The 13,454-nt window shown below is 32.9% G+C and overlaps 2 protein-coding genes across 5 annotated transcripts in view; both read left to right on the top strand.

The window, feature by feature from the left end:
- The first annotated feature begins 863 nt into the window (after window positions 1-863).
- On the top strand, window positions 864-3,744 carry LOC141447158 (uncharacterized). Of its 2 annotated transcripts, XM_074114415.1 has the most exons (3): window positions 864-1,004; window positions 1,139-1,224; window positions 3,239-3,744. In XM_074114415.1, the coding sequence occupies exons 2-3, from the start codon at window positions 1,150-1,152 to the stop codon at window positions 3,641-3,643; spliced, it is 480 nt and encodes a 159-aa protein (XP_073970516.1). In that variant the 5' UTR covers window positions 864-1,004; window positions 1,139-1,149; the 3' UTR covers window positions 3,644-3,744. The 2 variants fall into 2 exon arrangements, with proteins under 2 accessions (XP_073970516.1, XP_073970515.1); XM_074114414.1 differs by lacking the exon at window positions 864-1,004 and having other exon boundaries at window positions 1,017-1,224.
- A 3,264-nt stretch (window positions 3,745-7,008) lies between these two features.
- The window catches only part of LOC141447142 (uncharacterized), a 188,989-nt gene continuing 182,543 nt past the window's right edge, over window positions 7,009-13,454 (top strand). The window contains exon 1 of one of the 3 annotated variants that reach the window (XM_074114378.1): window positions 7,009-7,180. In XM_074114378.1, the coding sequence (XP_073970479.1) occupies window positions 7,133-7,180 (48 nt within the window). In that variant the 5' untranslated portion in view covers window positions 7,009-7,132. The remainder of the gene's footprint in view (window positions 7,181-13,454) is intronic. The other 2 variants (XM_074114379.1, XM_074114380.1) reach the window with 2 other exon arrangements.

Here is a 13,454-nt window from a genome sequence, read left to right as displayed (position 1 = left end):
CTCAAGCATACACAAAATGGCTAAAAATTAATTTTACATCTGTTACAAGAAGGTTTAATAATTATTTGGTAATTTTGGGAGAGTTGCGTTTAATTACCAAAAAAAAATGGAAACCTCCTGCCACATATTTAAGTGATCAATATCTTACATGTAAAGGATCTAACTTATTCCTTAATTTATCAAATAATGCACTTTACTCAACTTGTGAAGCATGTACTATGCCTTCAAAGGTGCCTCCTCTGGCTCGCAAGCCAGGTTAGCCTGGAGGTTATCAACTGCTCTCTGTATCTGAGTCTGAGGAGGCACCTTTGAATTGTAAAGACTGATGAAAAAGTAAAACTAAAAGAGACAACAACTGAGGACTGTGCTGAGGCCATTGTTGCCCAAATCTTTTTTTGTGTACTGCCAGCCTCCGGACAGTGTTCTCTTGTTTACAGACAACACTGTCCATCACCGGGCAGTGTGCTGTAAGAAGCTATGAGGAAGAGAGAAAATCCAAGGACCAGCAACTGGATTCAAACCCAAGATCTAGAACATTTGCTAGTTTTGGATTAAATGTTTCAATATCCATCCAAATCGTCTTCACATTCGATATTAATTTAGACATTATAGTTTCAAGTTGTTAAAGAAATAATATTAACCATAAAATTACTCAGAACTAAGTTAATAACAGACAGGAAAAAGTGTGAATGTTAAGTACACAATTTAATAACAATAATAAAAACTGAAATAAACGCAAAAAAAAAAAAATTGTTTCTTCACACCACTAGTTTATCAGAAATCATTATCTGTTACACTATTAATAATCTAGCGATAAACTGTTGAAAAAAAGCAAAGAAATCTATTTCAGACGGCATAGTTCAATGTTTTTTACTTGCCTCGATTCTTTCCTCATATACTTTTAAAATGAATCCCAGGTTTTTTTTTAATTAGTAAATTCAATTTCAAGGAAAAATGGTATACATTTAAGAATCTGGGAATCACAACTTCTAGCAATATAAATGGTAATGCCCAAGCAGAATTTGTATACATTCACAATTAACTTTTTGCTCTCTCAGTTTATTATATAGTTTTATTTAATTTTTTGTGTTTTAACTATTTTTAAAGATGTATTATACAAAATTAACGTTTGCTTTAGTATTGATTGGTATGTTGAACGGAATTATTGCAGAAGATTTGTTGATGGAAAGAAGCGCTGATTTGGACGAGGATGCCTATTTTCAGGTAAATTCGTTTTTTTTTTCACCAATATTAGTTCAGATTTTTTGCTTTTTAACTATTAATTAAAAAAATCGATTCAGTTATAATTTTTAAAACAAGATTTCAATAAATTCCGATAAAGAAAAGCTAGATTCTATTAAAAATTAATTGTTGCCTTGACCATTTCCACTAAAAGCAAGTTCATTACTATCCTGCCCCATTTCCAACCATTTATTTTAAAATAATAATAAAAATATGGGGAAAATTTGATTTTTCGAGGATTCTAAGGAAACGGTGCTCTCAAGATTTTTTTAAGATCACTTTTGGCTACAATTTCTTAAATAATACAAAGAAATATGTCTAAGAAGTATCATTATTATTATTTTTAAAAAAATTCTTCGACGTAAATGAAGTGTACTTTTCTTTTTATTGTAAAAATTTTCACAGAATCTTTGTTTATATTTGATTAGATTTGGATTTGTTTTTGAAAGATTTTAGTACGCTAAAGCTAAATGAAGGTTCAAGTTCAAATCGACATATGACTCATAAATATGCATGCGTTAAATATGTTATTAAATCATAAGTAGAGTGGGCTATACAAAATTTCCTTCAACTTGGTAAGTCAAGGTGATTGTATGTTCTGTCAAATTTCCTAATTGATGAAATTTTTATATTAAGCTGGGAAAAATAATCATAAACAAATTTTTTCAATAAGCTAGTAGGTGGTGTTTTCCTTTAGAACAAATAAATACAATAAATGAATAAATGTTGAAGAAATAAACAATTACAATATATTATTGTATTTATAAAGAACTATTATGTTTACAAAAAAATCTATATAATAAATGAAAATGATAAGCTAGCACATCGGATCATCATTTTTGGGGTCTCCAAGGCTATCTTGTCTTTACAATCCCATAATTAGTATATACTATTTAAAATGAATACTATGCCTTATCGGAGCAAAGCACGTGAAACTCTCATTTTTTTTTTCTCTTGTTACTGAATTAAATATGATTAATAAATTGAGGATCTAAAAGGACAAAGTAATGTCTTGTCTTGGTATGATTATCATCTTTTAATTAAAGCAATATTTTTACCTTCCCTAACTACTACTAACAAAGAGAACTTTTAATCTGTACCTTATTTGATACTTTATTTTTTTGTATCTTAAAATGCCCGATCACTATATGTAATTGGTTAAGCCCCGCCTGAAAAAATAGGCGATTATTTTACTTTCATCTTTTTAAATGTTCCGATTATTACCAAGCATCTTCAGTACTTTACTTCAAATTAAATAAACTTTTTCTTTTTTAATGACATGATTTTTTTCACATTTTATATGAATTCTTAACTTCACTCTCTGGCTGATGTGTATCATTCTCTTGTAGAAACTTGAGAATGAATTTTTTCATAACTTCACTGTATAGATCAATATCATTAATCAGGAATCCCAATTCAATTTTTTTTTTTAATCTTGAAATTTTGAATTAGCATTGAATTATTAATAATATTGAGCATTATGAAACACCTGCCCTCCAAAATCTTCTGAAATAAATTTACTAATCATTTGTTAATCGAAATTAAAGTCATTATTGGCAATATGGTGGAAAAGAATAAAATGTGTTGTCACTACCAAGCTTTTAGTGATAAAGCTTTCCTTTTTTGATGAGATTCAATTGTAGTAGAGGCTCAAAAGTTCATTCTGAGAAATCTCAAAGTCGTAGGATAAAATCTGAAATTTGAAGGCTGCTAGAGATACTTGTGACAAGGGGGTTCATTAATACTTTAAGATATTTTTAGGATGTTTAATCAAAAATCAAATACATAAGGAATTAACAGTGTATTTATTCATTTTCTTTTAAATAATTAATGGCTTGTTTTCTTTGAAATAATTTACCATTTAAAAATTTGCTGAGTGAAAAGGTGTTATTGTATATTTCATTATCATGTTGATGGAGTCGCAATTGATTGCTATTAATGATGAGTGGCGTATTTCTTTATGTTTAAAGAAGCTAAATGATTCTCTTTTGTTTAGGAAACCTTAAGAACTAAGCGATCACCTCAAGGTGCATTTTCTCTAAGTGCTAGTAACGACGCTGGAGTGAACTCATTACATACAGATGTTACTGGTACTCTACTGAAAACTGATCGTGCAACTCTTGACGGAAATGCTTACTATCAAAGAAACTTTAATGCAGATCCAAAATACCAAACTGGAGTCGGATTAAATTTGAATCATGATAGTGGATTTACAGGCCGACTTAACTATGATAAAATGCCTGGATCAAGTAGACTTGGTGCAGGTGCTGGTTACAATATCTTTGAAAGCCGTGATGGAAAGTCTTCATTAAATGCTGAAGCTTTTTATAATAGAAATTTTGGAGGCTTTGGCCCTAGAAGTGATTATGGTGGATTTTTAACTTATAGAAGGAATTTTTAGATTGTTATTATTTTGTTTTTGTGAAACTCTAAAATGTGATTCATTTGGAGAATATTTTTGTCAATTTTATATTGGTAAAAATAAATGTTACTCTTTTGTTATTTTCCTTTGCTTAAGTTATGAAAAACCAGTTTAATATTCGTGACATTATTTTCATAATTAGAGAAATTCACTCTCTTATTTCTCAGTTTGTGTTTGAATTGTAAATACATTAGGAAATTATATTCCCTAAATTATAATATATATATAAAATATTTCTTGTCGCTCATTATTTCTTTTCTTAAAGTTTATTAAAAGAAAAAATAAATCTGTTATATAATTACGTCATCTGTCAATAGAAAAATAAATTGTGGAATACAAAAAAATTTGAGTAATTCTTTAATCTTAGAGGAACTAACCAAATCTCTGGCTTACCCTTTGTGAATTACAAAATAACTTATATTTAGTCATTTATTTTTATTAGGGGAATGTATACCAACTTTTTGCCGGTACCATTTCATTCTTACCATTCTTGCCTTAAGTTTCGGTCTACTTGGTCTATTTTTTAAAGTTTTTTTTTTATTTTCTTCTTTATTGTCAAGGACATGCTAAATTTGAGTCTAACAAAAAACCATAGAGTTAATTGAGAACTTTTCTTGAACTGGATGGAGGTAATTCTTACTTTTATTATTCACCAACTTGTGGTCAAGAGTTAGGCAAAGGAAGTTATCAACAAAATTTCGAGATACGGCTTAGAAAGCAAAGATTCCTAGCGTGAGTAACTAATAGTTCCAATGTTTTCCTACGTTTTTCGCAATGAGTAAAGAGAAAATGTTCTAACCAATTTGCAACATTTAGATCTGGCTTAAATAGCATTGGGATTACACCTTTTTCTGGCAAAACTAGCTGATATTTGCAACGTTTTACCTTCGTTATTTGCAATGATTGAAAAGAAAAAAGGTCTGCGCTATTGGTAACAATTATTACTGACCTATACGTGATTACTCCTGACAAAATCTACCGATAGTTCCAAACTTTTCATTCGTTTTTCGCTTTTTGGGATGAGAAAAAAATATTCATCTCTTTAACTTGTAACTAACTAACTTACTTGAAACATTTTATACTGCCTAAATAGCTGTTGCCATAAACTAAAAAGTTTCTTTTTCTGTCCAAACTAGTAGATAGTTTCTACTTTTTCCTTCATTTTTGCAATGCGGTTGAAGAAAAAGGTCTACCTTAGTTGTAACATTTAGTACTGCCCTAAATAGCTGCTGTCATTGCCCAAAAACTCTCTTTTCCTACCCAAAATAGTAGATAATTTCTACTTTTTCCTTCATTTTTGCTATGCGGTTGAAGAAAAAGGTCTACCTTAGTTGTAACATTTAGTACTGACCTAAATAGCCGAAGTCATTACCCAAAAAGTCTCTTTTTCTGTCCAAACTAGTAGATAGTTTCTACTTTTTCCTTCATTTTTGCTATGCGGTTGAAGAAAAAGGTCTACCTTAGTTGTAACATTTAGTACTGCCCTAAATAGCTGCTGTCATTGCCCAAAAACTCTCTTTTCCTACCCAAAATAGTAGATAATTTCTACTTTTTCCTTCATTTTTGCAATGCGGTTGAAGAAAAAGGTCTACCTTAGTTGTAACATTTAGTACTGCCCTAAATAGCTGCTGTCATTGCCCAAAAACTCTCTTTTCCTACCCAAAATAGTAGATAATTTCTACTTTTTCCTTCATTTTCGCAATGCGGCTGAAGAAAAAGGTCTACCTTAGTTATAACATTTAGTACTGACCTAAATAGCTGCTGTCATTGCCCAAAAACTCTCTTTTCCTACCCAAAATAGTAGATAATTTCTACTTTTTCCTTCATTTTCGCAATGCGGCTGAAGAAAAAGGTCTACCTTAGTTATAACATTTAGTACTGACCTAAATAGCTGCTGTCATTGCCCAAAAACTCTCTTTTCCTATCCAAACTAGTAGATAATTTCTACTTTTTCCTTCATTTTCGCAATGCGGCTGAAGAAAAAGGTCTACCTTAGTTATAACATTTAGTACTGACCTAAATAGCTGCTGTCATTGCCCAAAAACTCTCTTTTCCTATCCAAACTAGTAGATAATTTCTACTTTTTCCTTCATTTTCGCAATGCGGTTGAAGAAAAAGGTCTACCTTAGTTGTAACATTTAGTACTGCCCTAAATAGCTGCTGTCATTGCCCAAAAACTCTCTTTTCCTACCCAAAATAGTAGATAATTTCTACTTTTTCCTTCATTTTTGCAATGCGGTTGAAGAAAAAGGTCTACCTTAGTTGTAACATTTAGTACTGCCCTAAATAGCTGCTGTCATTGCCCAAAAACTCTCTTTTCCTACCCAAAATAGTAGATAATTTCTACTTTTTCCTTCATTTTCGCAATGCGGCTGAAGAAAAAGGTCTACCTTAGTTATAACATTTAGTACTGACCTAAATAGCTGCTGTCATTGCCCAAAAACTCTCTTTTCCTACCCAAAATAGTAGATAATTTCTACTTTTTCCTTCATTTTCGCAATGCGGCTGAAGAAAAAGGTCTACCTTAGTTATAACATTTAGTACTGACCTAAATAGCTGCTGTCATTGCCCAAAAACTCTCTTTTCCTATCCAAACTAGTAGATAATTTCTACTTTTTCCTTCATTTTCGCAATGCGGTTGAAGAAAAAGGTCTAGTTTTTAAGAAAAACTAACTTATAAGTTCCTTTATATTTTTTTCTTTTTTCTTGTAGAATGTGAAATGAAAAATATCTAACTCTGCTTTCTAAGAAATGCCATATAATGTTACAGGTTTGCTAAAATTACGACTTTCTGTATCCTGATTCGTGAGACTAACACGAATGAACGTAATACAGTCGAGGAGATCCGTGAAGATTATCATTGTTGTGGAAATCAAAATTAGGATTATAGAGGATATCTCTGTCTTCTTAAATATTATTATTTAAAATCTCAGAACATTGGCGCCTGGAGCTTTTTTCGGTGCACTGCAGACAGCTGGATTCAAATTTGAGATCTTCACGTGGGGATACAGTACTCAAACCATTGAGCTAACCAGTACCCTCTCACTGATGTGGTCAGATTTTTTCTTATTCAACAGACTCGTAAGGTATTTCCGTTGAAATCTGTAATATTTCCTGGTAAAAAAGGAAATAACAAAATAGATAGATTAAAAAAGAAGAAATTTACTCTGTTTTATCGAAATTAAAGGTTTGTTGGACACAGTTTTGGCGATAGGGTCCGTAAGAAGGATATAGTGTACAGCAGGAGTAGTGCGTTATAAATCATATGAAAGATAAGGGTTGACTATAGAGTTTAGTTAGTTAGTTTGGCGCATAGATGGCGTCTTCACCATTTTCCCGCCCCCTAGCTTGGCACATTCGAAGCAGCTTGTGCCGCCAGCGGTCAGACGACAAAGGGCCGGCCCTCTAGACAGTCGCACGTCCTTCTGCAAAGCCTCGTCCCACCAATATGATTACCATGTTAGGACTATGCGATATTTAGCAGGAACACTGGCTGTCGTCATACTGGCAGGCAAAGTGAGTATAATTTTTTGTTTTATTTTGTTCTATTCAAAGCAGAAAAAGTTCATTTTTTTTTTTCAAAGCTTTAATTAGAAAAACGAATCCTTTGCTCTAAACTATGTTAAACAGTTGCATCGAATTTTGGTAAAAAGAAAATAGATTTTTCTTAGTAATAAATGGTTTGTGAAATAAGTAGTACGACTATTTCAAAAAAGGAAAAATTGTCACTTGACAGTTTATAGGAAGAGATCGGAGTCAAAATAATTTCATAAACAAAAGTTTATGTTTAGTTTTGCCCTAATCTGTCTTAATTTGCCAGTCAGTCTTTCTTTACCTTTGGCTCTTCAAGATATATAAAGGTGTACTTTGAAAGAAATAAGAACTAGTCTATAATTGAAATTTATTTCGACAATAAATAAAACAAATGAGTAAACTAGCAATAAATTACAATTAATTTTCGAAATTAGTATTTTATTAAATACATTTATAATGATGATTCATTGAACTCATTAAAACAAAGTCAATTGTGAGCATTTGTAGTCCCCGCCTAATTCGGTGCCTCATACGCACTAAGCACCTAGTGTGCGCTACAAACAGGAGGTGCCCTTGTTTTTTTGGGGTGTGGAGGAGGAGGAAGGCGCTCACGTTGAGTTTGTGGGAAGGTCAAATTCCGTACAAACGCAAACTACAAAGTGGTTCATAAAGCTGGGCGCTCGTTTGTACATCGTCTAACCCAGTTTCCCCGGTATGGTGGCGAGGTCGTTTGTGGGGTGACGGTCGGTAAGAGGACGGGTGGTGGTTTGGTACGATCAATACACGCGAGGTTTGGCTCCCCCTTGAAAGCTGTCGCCTTATACTCTACTGGGTTTGAGGAGATAGTGGATTGGAAGGAATCAGGATGATAAGAGATTGACAGGGGGGTTTTTGTTCTGAAAGTCACATGGTTAAGGATTTTTTTTTTTCCTTTTAATGCTGCTGCGGAAGGTAGGTTGGCTACCGATTTCAATCTGTGAATGAGTTATTTTAATAAGCTGCGAGGTCTTCTTTATGAGATAAAGTCTCCAGTGGTGTACACTCTAAAGACCTAGAAATTTTGTTAAACATTATTTTTATTTAATTTTTAAGATGGACTTCTGGACATTTAACACAAGTATTTGCTTATTCCACCACAAAAATAAAGATAAAACAAATAAAATTATTCTTCTTCTTCTTCCAAGGTATTTCCCTAACCAGGGTTCCTTGCGCCAAGCATCCATCCTTCCCTATCCTGAGCGTCGCTTTCGCATAGACCTCGCGCTATCATTACCTCCGTTATCTGCGCGATCCAACCTTTCATAGGCCTTCCTCTTCTTTGTCTTCCAGCAGAGATACACGGCTCACAAATGAATTTAAAAAAGCCTAAATTATGAGAAATGGAGCGAAAAAAAGAAAGCGGTGAACAGAGATTATTGAAAACTAGGAAATCAAGGACTTTACGTTCTAACCAGGTCAAAATCCTTAAGCTGGTCTAAGCATAAAGATGGTTATTTTTTCATTATTTCGGGCAAAAAAGGAACTTTGCATTTTGTTGGACCATTTTTTTTTTAGTACAGTTTACTGCAATTATAATGTTCACACTAAATAGCAAAATTTGTCGGAGCAAAAGTAAACAAAAATCATTTACATTGTTTACAATGATAACTACTATTGAAGGCGCCACGGTAGCCGAGCGGTTAGAGGCGAGGCCTGCAAAGTTAATATTTATGTATTGTTGGGACTGGGTTCGATTCCCGGTCCAGGCCTTGGATTTCATTTAATGTTTAATTTGAGAAAATTATAGTTAAGTATGTTAGGCCACCATCCACGACACCTAATTTGTGATAGTTGGACGCAAAGCCCGCCTGAAAAAATAGGCATTACTTTACTTTATAACTACTATTAATTTTACTTCTGAAACTTCGCTGATTTCTAAAGTACGATTTAAATAAAAACGAGAAATGAAAAAAGTAAATTACCTGAAGAGAGTGGTATTTCCTTTATAAGAAAAAGACAATACCAAAATTGCGTGGAATAGAGGGAGTAAAGCTGTTATAGATAATGGCTGAACACGGTGATGTTGTTGTTGATGGTTAAGGGACAAGGAGGTGATTGATGGTAGCAGTCGACTGATTACCTTTTGGGGGGGGGAGGCAATACCCCCCATCGCTTCGCTTAAAGTCTTAGGAAAACAATGTCAAACCACAAACTCGCAGGCAATAGTTGAACTTCCAAGTTTAGTGTAATCAGTCATTTCTCTAAAGAGTCAACATTGGCTCTCTTAGATTATGAAGCATTAACTCCAGAAATTGGATTGAAGAAAGCCAATCATTTTGAATGTGTAGAATTACTCAATGTGTTCTTATCAGAGCGTTCGTTTTTAATGTAATTTAATTTTCACTTAATAACATAGATAGACATTAAAAATGATTGTTGACAAATTATCGATCACAGAAACAATTTATTACTGATAAATTAATTGAATGTTTTTAAACCTATAAACAGATAATTGCTTTCGTTCGATGTTTCAAGAATCGATTCACAGGTTTTCTATTGTTATTTTTTGGCCCTAGCCAACCATTAAAAACTTTTTAATTTACCTTTTTGATAATGAGTGATATTACTTAATTAAATTGTAGAAAATAATATACGTGCAATATTGAAAGAAGAAAAATAATACTGCCTAATTAAGCTCTGATGGAAGAAATTGCTTGTTTTTTGTTTATTGTAATAATATTGTAATTAGCGGTGACAATCCTTTTAATAGCTCCAGTTAGTAGTGAAGCCGATTCAGGGTTTTAAGGCAGCTTTAATCGGCGCCAAACGATCCATTTGTTAGTTACCAAAATATCCCTCAATATCACGTTACGCACTGTCAAAGCCATCTCCTTACCAGCTTTAGCAATATAGCAGCAGGAAGCTTTGTAATTGAGTGTGGCGATTCGCGGAGGTTATCCATTATTAAAGCCAATGACGAAGTGGAGAAAACAGGTTTTTTTTTTTTAATTTATAAATAATCTTGAATTCCCATCGAGAATAGTTAAAAATTCATGTAAAATGCTAAGGTTGAAGGTAGTTTCGGAAATCTGTTAATGAAATAGAAGCTATCTAGTGATCTTTTTGGAATTTTCTAAGTAATGTTGCTTGAAAATCAATTGAGTTTACAGTTCAAAATTAAATTACAAACTGGGTAGAATAATATACATTCTGGTCAGTAACGTGCTTTAAGTGAAATGAAGTTACAGTGATAGATGGAAAGTTCCTAACTGTTTTGTTGAATAACTGACACGGACTCTATCACTTGGCGTACGATAGGAGTTCCAGCTGGCCTCCCTAGTTCACTTCGTCTCATCGGACATCTGCATCCTTGCTCACCACTCTTGTTAGAGGATCATTGTTAGCTGGCTTACGCATGTAAGTTCTATTGTCATAATGTTTACTCATAACTTTGGCCATTGAAAAGTTTAAGATTTTTATCTTAAACTTACTAACTCAAGGTTCCAATGAGAAAAGAAGGTTAATAAAGTTGCTCATAATGAAGGTGATTTGCAGTAAAGTAATCTTTGTCTAAAACCTTTCACTGTAATGTCAATAACCTGCAAATATGTATATATTATTAACATTTAGAACTTCTGCGTTAATATTAAAAAATATTATCAATTGGGACAAACAATGATGGCAGAATGAGATTTTCATTCAACTATTTATTTGTTCTTAATTTGCTTTTACCTTGAAATGCATCAATTACATTTACCTTTAACGTTATATAGAATTGATTCTGAATAGCAAGTTTATGTTGGCTGCTAGCCCACAGTCGAGTTACTATAGTTTCAGTGTTTTCCTTAAAGTAGCTCCATTTTGAGAGCTTCTAAATTAGAAGACTAAAGACTTGTAAATAATTTTGGTCATTCCTGATGCCGCTCCGTAGCCTCCAATGGAATTAAATTGTCAGTCATAACCAATAACTAAAACTTTACAAAAAGTTGGAAGAATATTATGCTCAACAAAAATCACAGAACATTTTTCTTAAAAGAGAGATTATTTAGAAGATGTTCTTTTTTATAAAATATCTTTTCACTGAAATGTTTTGGGTTAATGAAAGTACTTTTTTGGGGAATATTGATTCTTGCCAATAATCTCATGTGAGTGCTTACGATGTAGGTCCATTACATTCAGTTATTATTCCCTAGCCGATATTTGTAGCCCTCCCAACGTTAGCCACATGCAACCGTTTACATAATTCTATAGATACAATACTTTGACTCGAAATTATTCTTATATTAATATATATTAATTTAACATACAGAAATATAATGTTTTATAATTTACTTCTTCGCATTATAAACTAAAAATTAAGTATTGGAACATTATTGATGTGGAACTGCTAATATAGCACGTATTTGGCTAAATCTTACACTTTTAGCCCATATATGTCCAAATAGGTTATGAATTTCGTAGTGATAATTGAAGGCAACAATCCTGGTCTCCAACAGGCAGAGACTTTGAGTTGATAGCCTTTTTATGTAAGTAGACTTAAGAATCTTTATGTATTTTACCTATAAACATAACCTGTACATTCAAATATATACGTTTATGGTATGTGAACCAAGTTATGTGCACAGTTGATACCAGGTAAAGCAAGGAATCAGTTTACCGCGTCTGTTCGAGCAAAATAAGGAAGTTGCATCTATCAAAGTTCAAAATATTCCTGGAATAAGGAGGTTTTGGATTGGCCGAGCAAGTTGCTAAGAAAGAGGACTGTTCATCAGGTTGTTTTAGCTCAGAAATTGCACGATGAGAAGGTTGAATCATCATTAGAATAAATGTGTGGTGAAAATAAACTTATAGAAAACGGGGTTACTGTCAACAACCATGGTTGTCTGCAGAATGAGCAGAGTTATTTGGATCTGGATGGCCAGAATTGCAGGAAGTTTTGGTACCTTTAAACACACTAAGTTAAGAAAGGAGGATGTGCTAAGGAGGATATGTCCAGACTGAGAATGCTTTACACAGTTCTCTGAAACAGAACAATCTCCAATGTGAAAAAAGGGATATTTTTTGACTCATGGAACAGAAATGTAGGCCACCATTAGACAATGGATGCTAAAGCAAAGGCAGTAGAAACAGCGGAGGTGCCGTATGAAAGGAAGAATAGGCTGGATAAAGAAAGGAAATGGAGGTAAAGGAAACAGTCACAGCAAGATTGGTAAAGGAAAAGCTGCAATTGGATGGAAATTAGCGGGGGGATGTTTTTTATCTCTGATGGCCGAAGAAGGTCAGGCGATGGAACTCACCACCAAGAAAGAAGAAAGCGAGGTCTCCGCTTCGATGAGAGGGTATAGAGTAGAATGAGAACCGCTGGCAAAGGTGTTGACTAGCGGAACAGAGAGCTGAGGAAGCTCTTAGCCCAGGAGTATGCTATTATATTTTGTAATTATTATTAGAGATTGTTCAGTGCAGCTGATTAATGGTTGTAAAATACCAAGAAATAATCCTAAATTATTCTAGCGTCAACTTAATAATAAAACAAGAATAAAATCCATAGACTGTAAACCGATTGTCACTTTAACAATTACTATATGGTTTCACTAAAGACTAGTTCGGATTTATGTTAGAAAGAAATAGATTTTTAAAATGGTGGATGATTCAATCTGGAAACATATAGCGAGATTTTTTTAGTGACTCTCCACTTCATTTAATCTTTAAACGCTGACCAATTACGTGCTTTCGAAGTCCTTGAGTTTTAATTTTTTTAAAAAAAGAAACAACGTGATATCATCGTCTCACAATTTAAAATGAGTTTTCCAAAACTGAGTACTATGGAGTTTGGTGAAACGAAAATATTTTTAGAAATGAATATCTAGAGAAGAAAGATCTTGTTGTAATATATTCTGAGCTAAAGTTCATTGAAGTTATGTATTCAATACTACAGTTTAACCTTCAAAGCAAGTAACCGTCTCTACGACTTAGTACTGATTTGAATTAATATACTAAAGTTCGTACTTCGGAACTACAAGTAAACTGAACAAGTTTGTACATTCATTAAAGCATCCATTTATTTGTTACGAAAATGATATGGTGGAGTAGCATTATTATTTATGGTACTCTGTTTCATTAGATAGCGAAATTTTGAGTTTTAAAGTTATTTAGTGGTAAATATTTAGCTTTTTACAATTGTTATAAATAATATAGAAGATCATCCCTTAAACGAATTTGAACCTAGAAATCTTTTGATTGCAACAGATTCAGAATCGGAATTAGCAGCTGAGATATT

Source organism: Rhodnius prolixus, unplaced genomic scaffold (genome assembly GCF_049639745.1).
Source record: "Rhodnius prolixus isolate KJV_2025 unplaced genomic scaffold, Rpr scaffold_7, whole genome shotgun sequence".
Lineage (NCBI taxonomy): Eukaryota > Metazoa > Arthropoda > Insecta > Hemiptera > Reduviidae > Rhodnius > Rhodnius prolixus.
Note: the sequence above shows the minus strand (reverse complement) of the source record. Positions and strands in the feature narration are given on the sequence as shown.

What these genes read in the sequence shown, in the direction of transcription:
- LOC141447158 (XM_074114414.1), top strand. Translation starts at nt 1,108, where the DNA reads ATGTATTATACAAAATTAACGTTTGCTTTAGTATTGATTGGTATGTTG. An exon ending in ACGAGGATGCCTATTTTCAG is followed by an intron (nt 1,225 to 3,238) that starts GTAAATTCGTTT and finishes TCTTTTGTTTAG; the next exon opens with GAAACCTTAAGAACTAAGCG.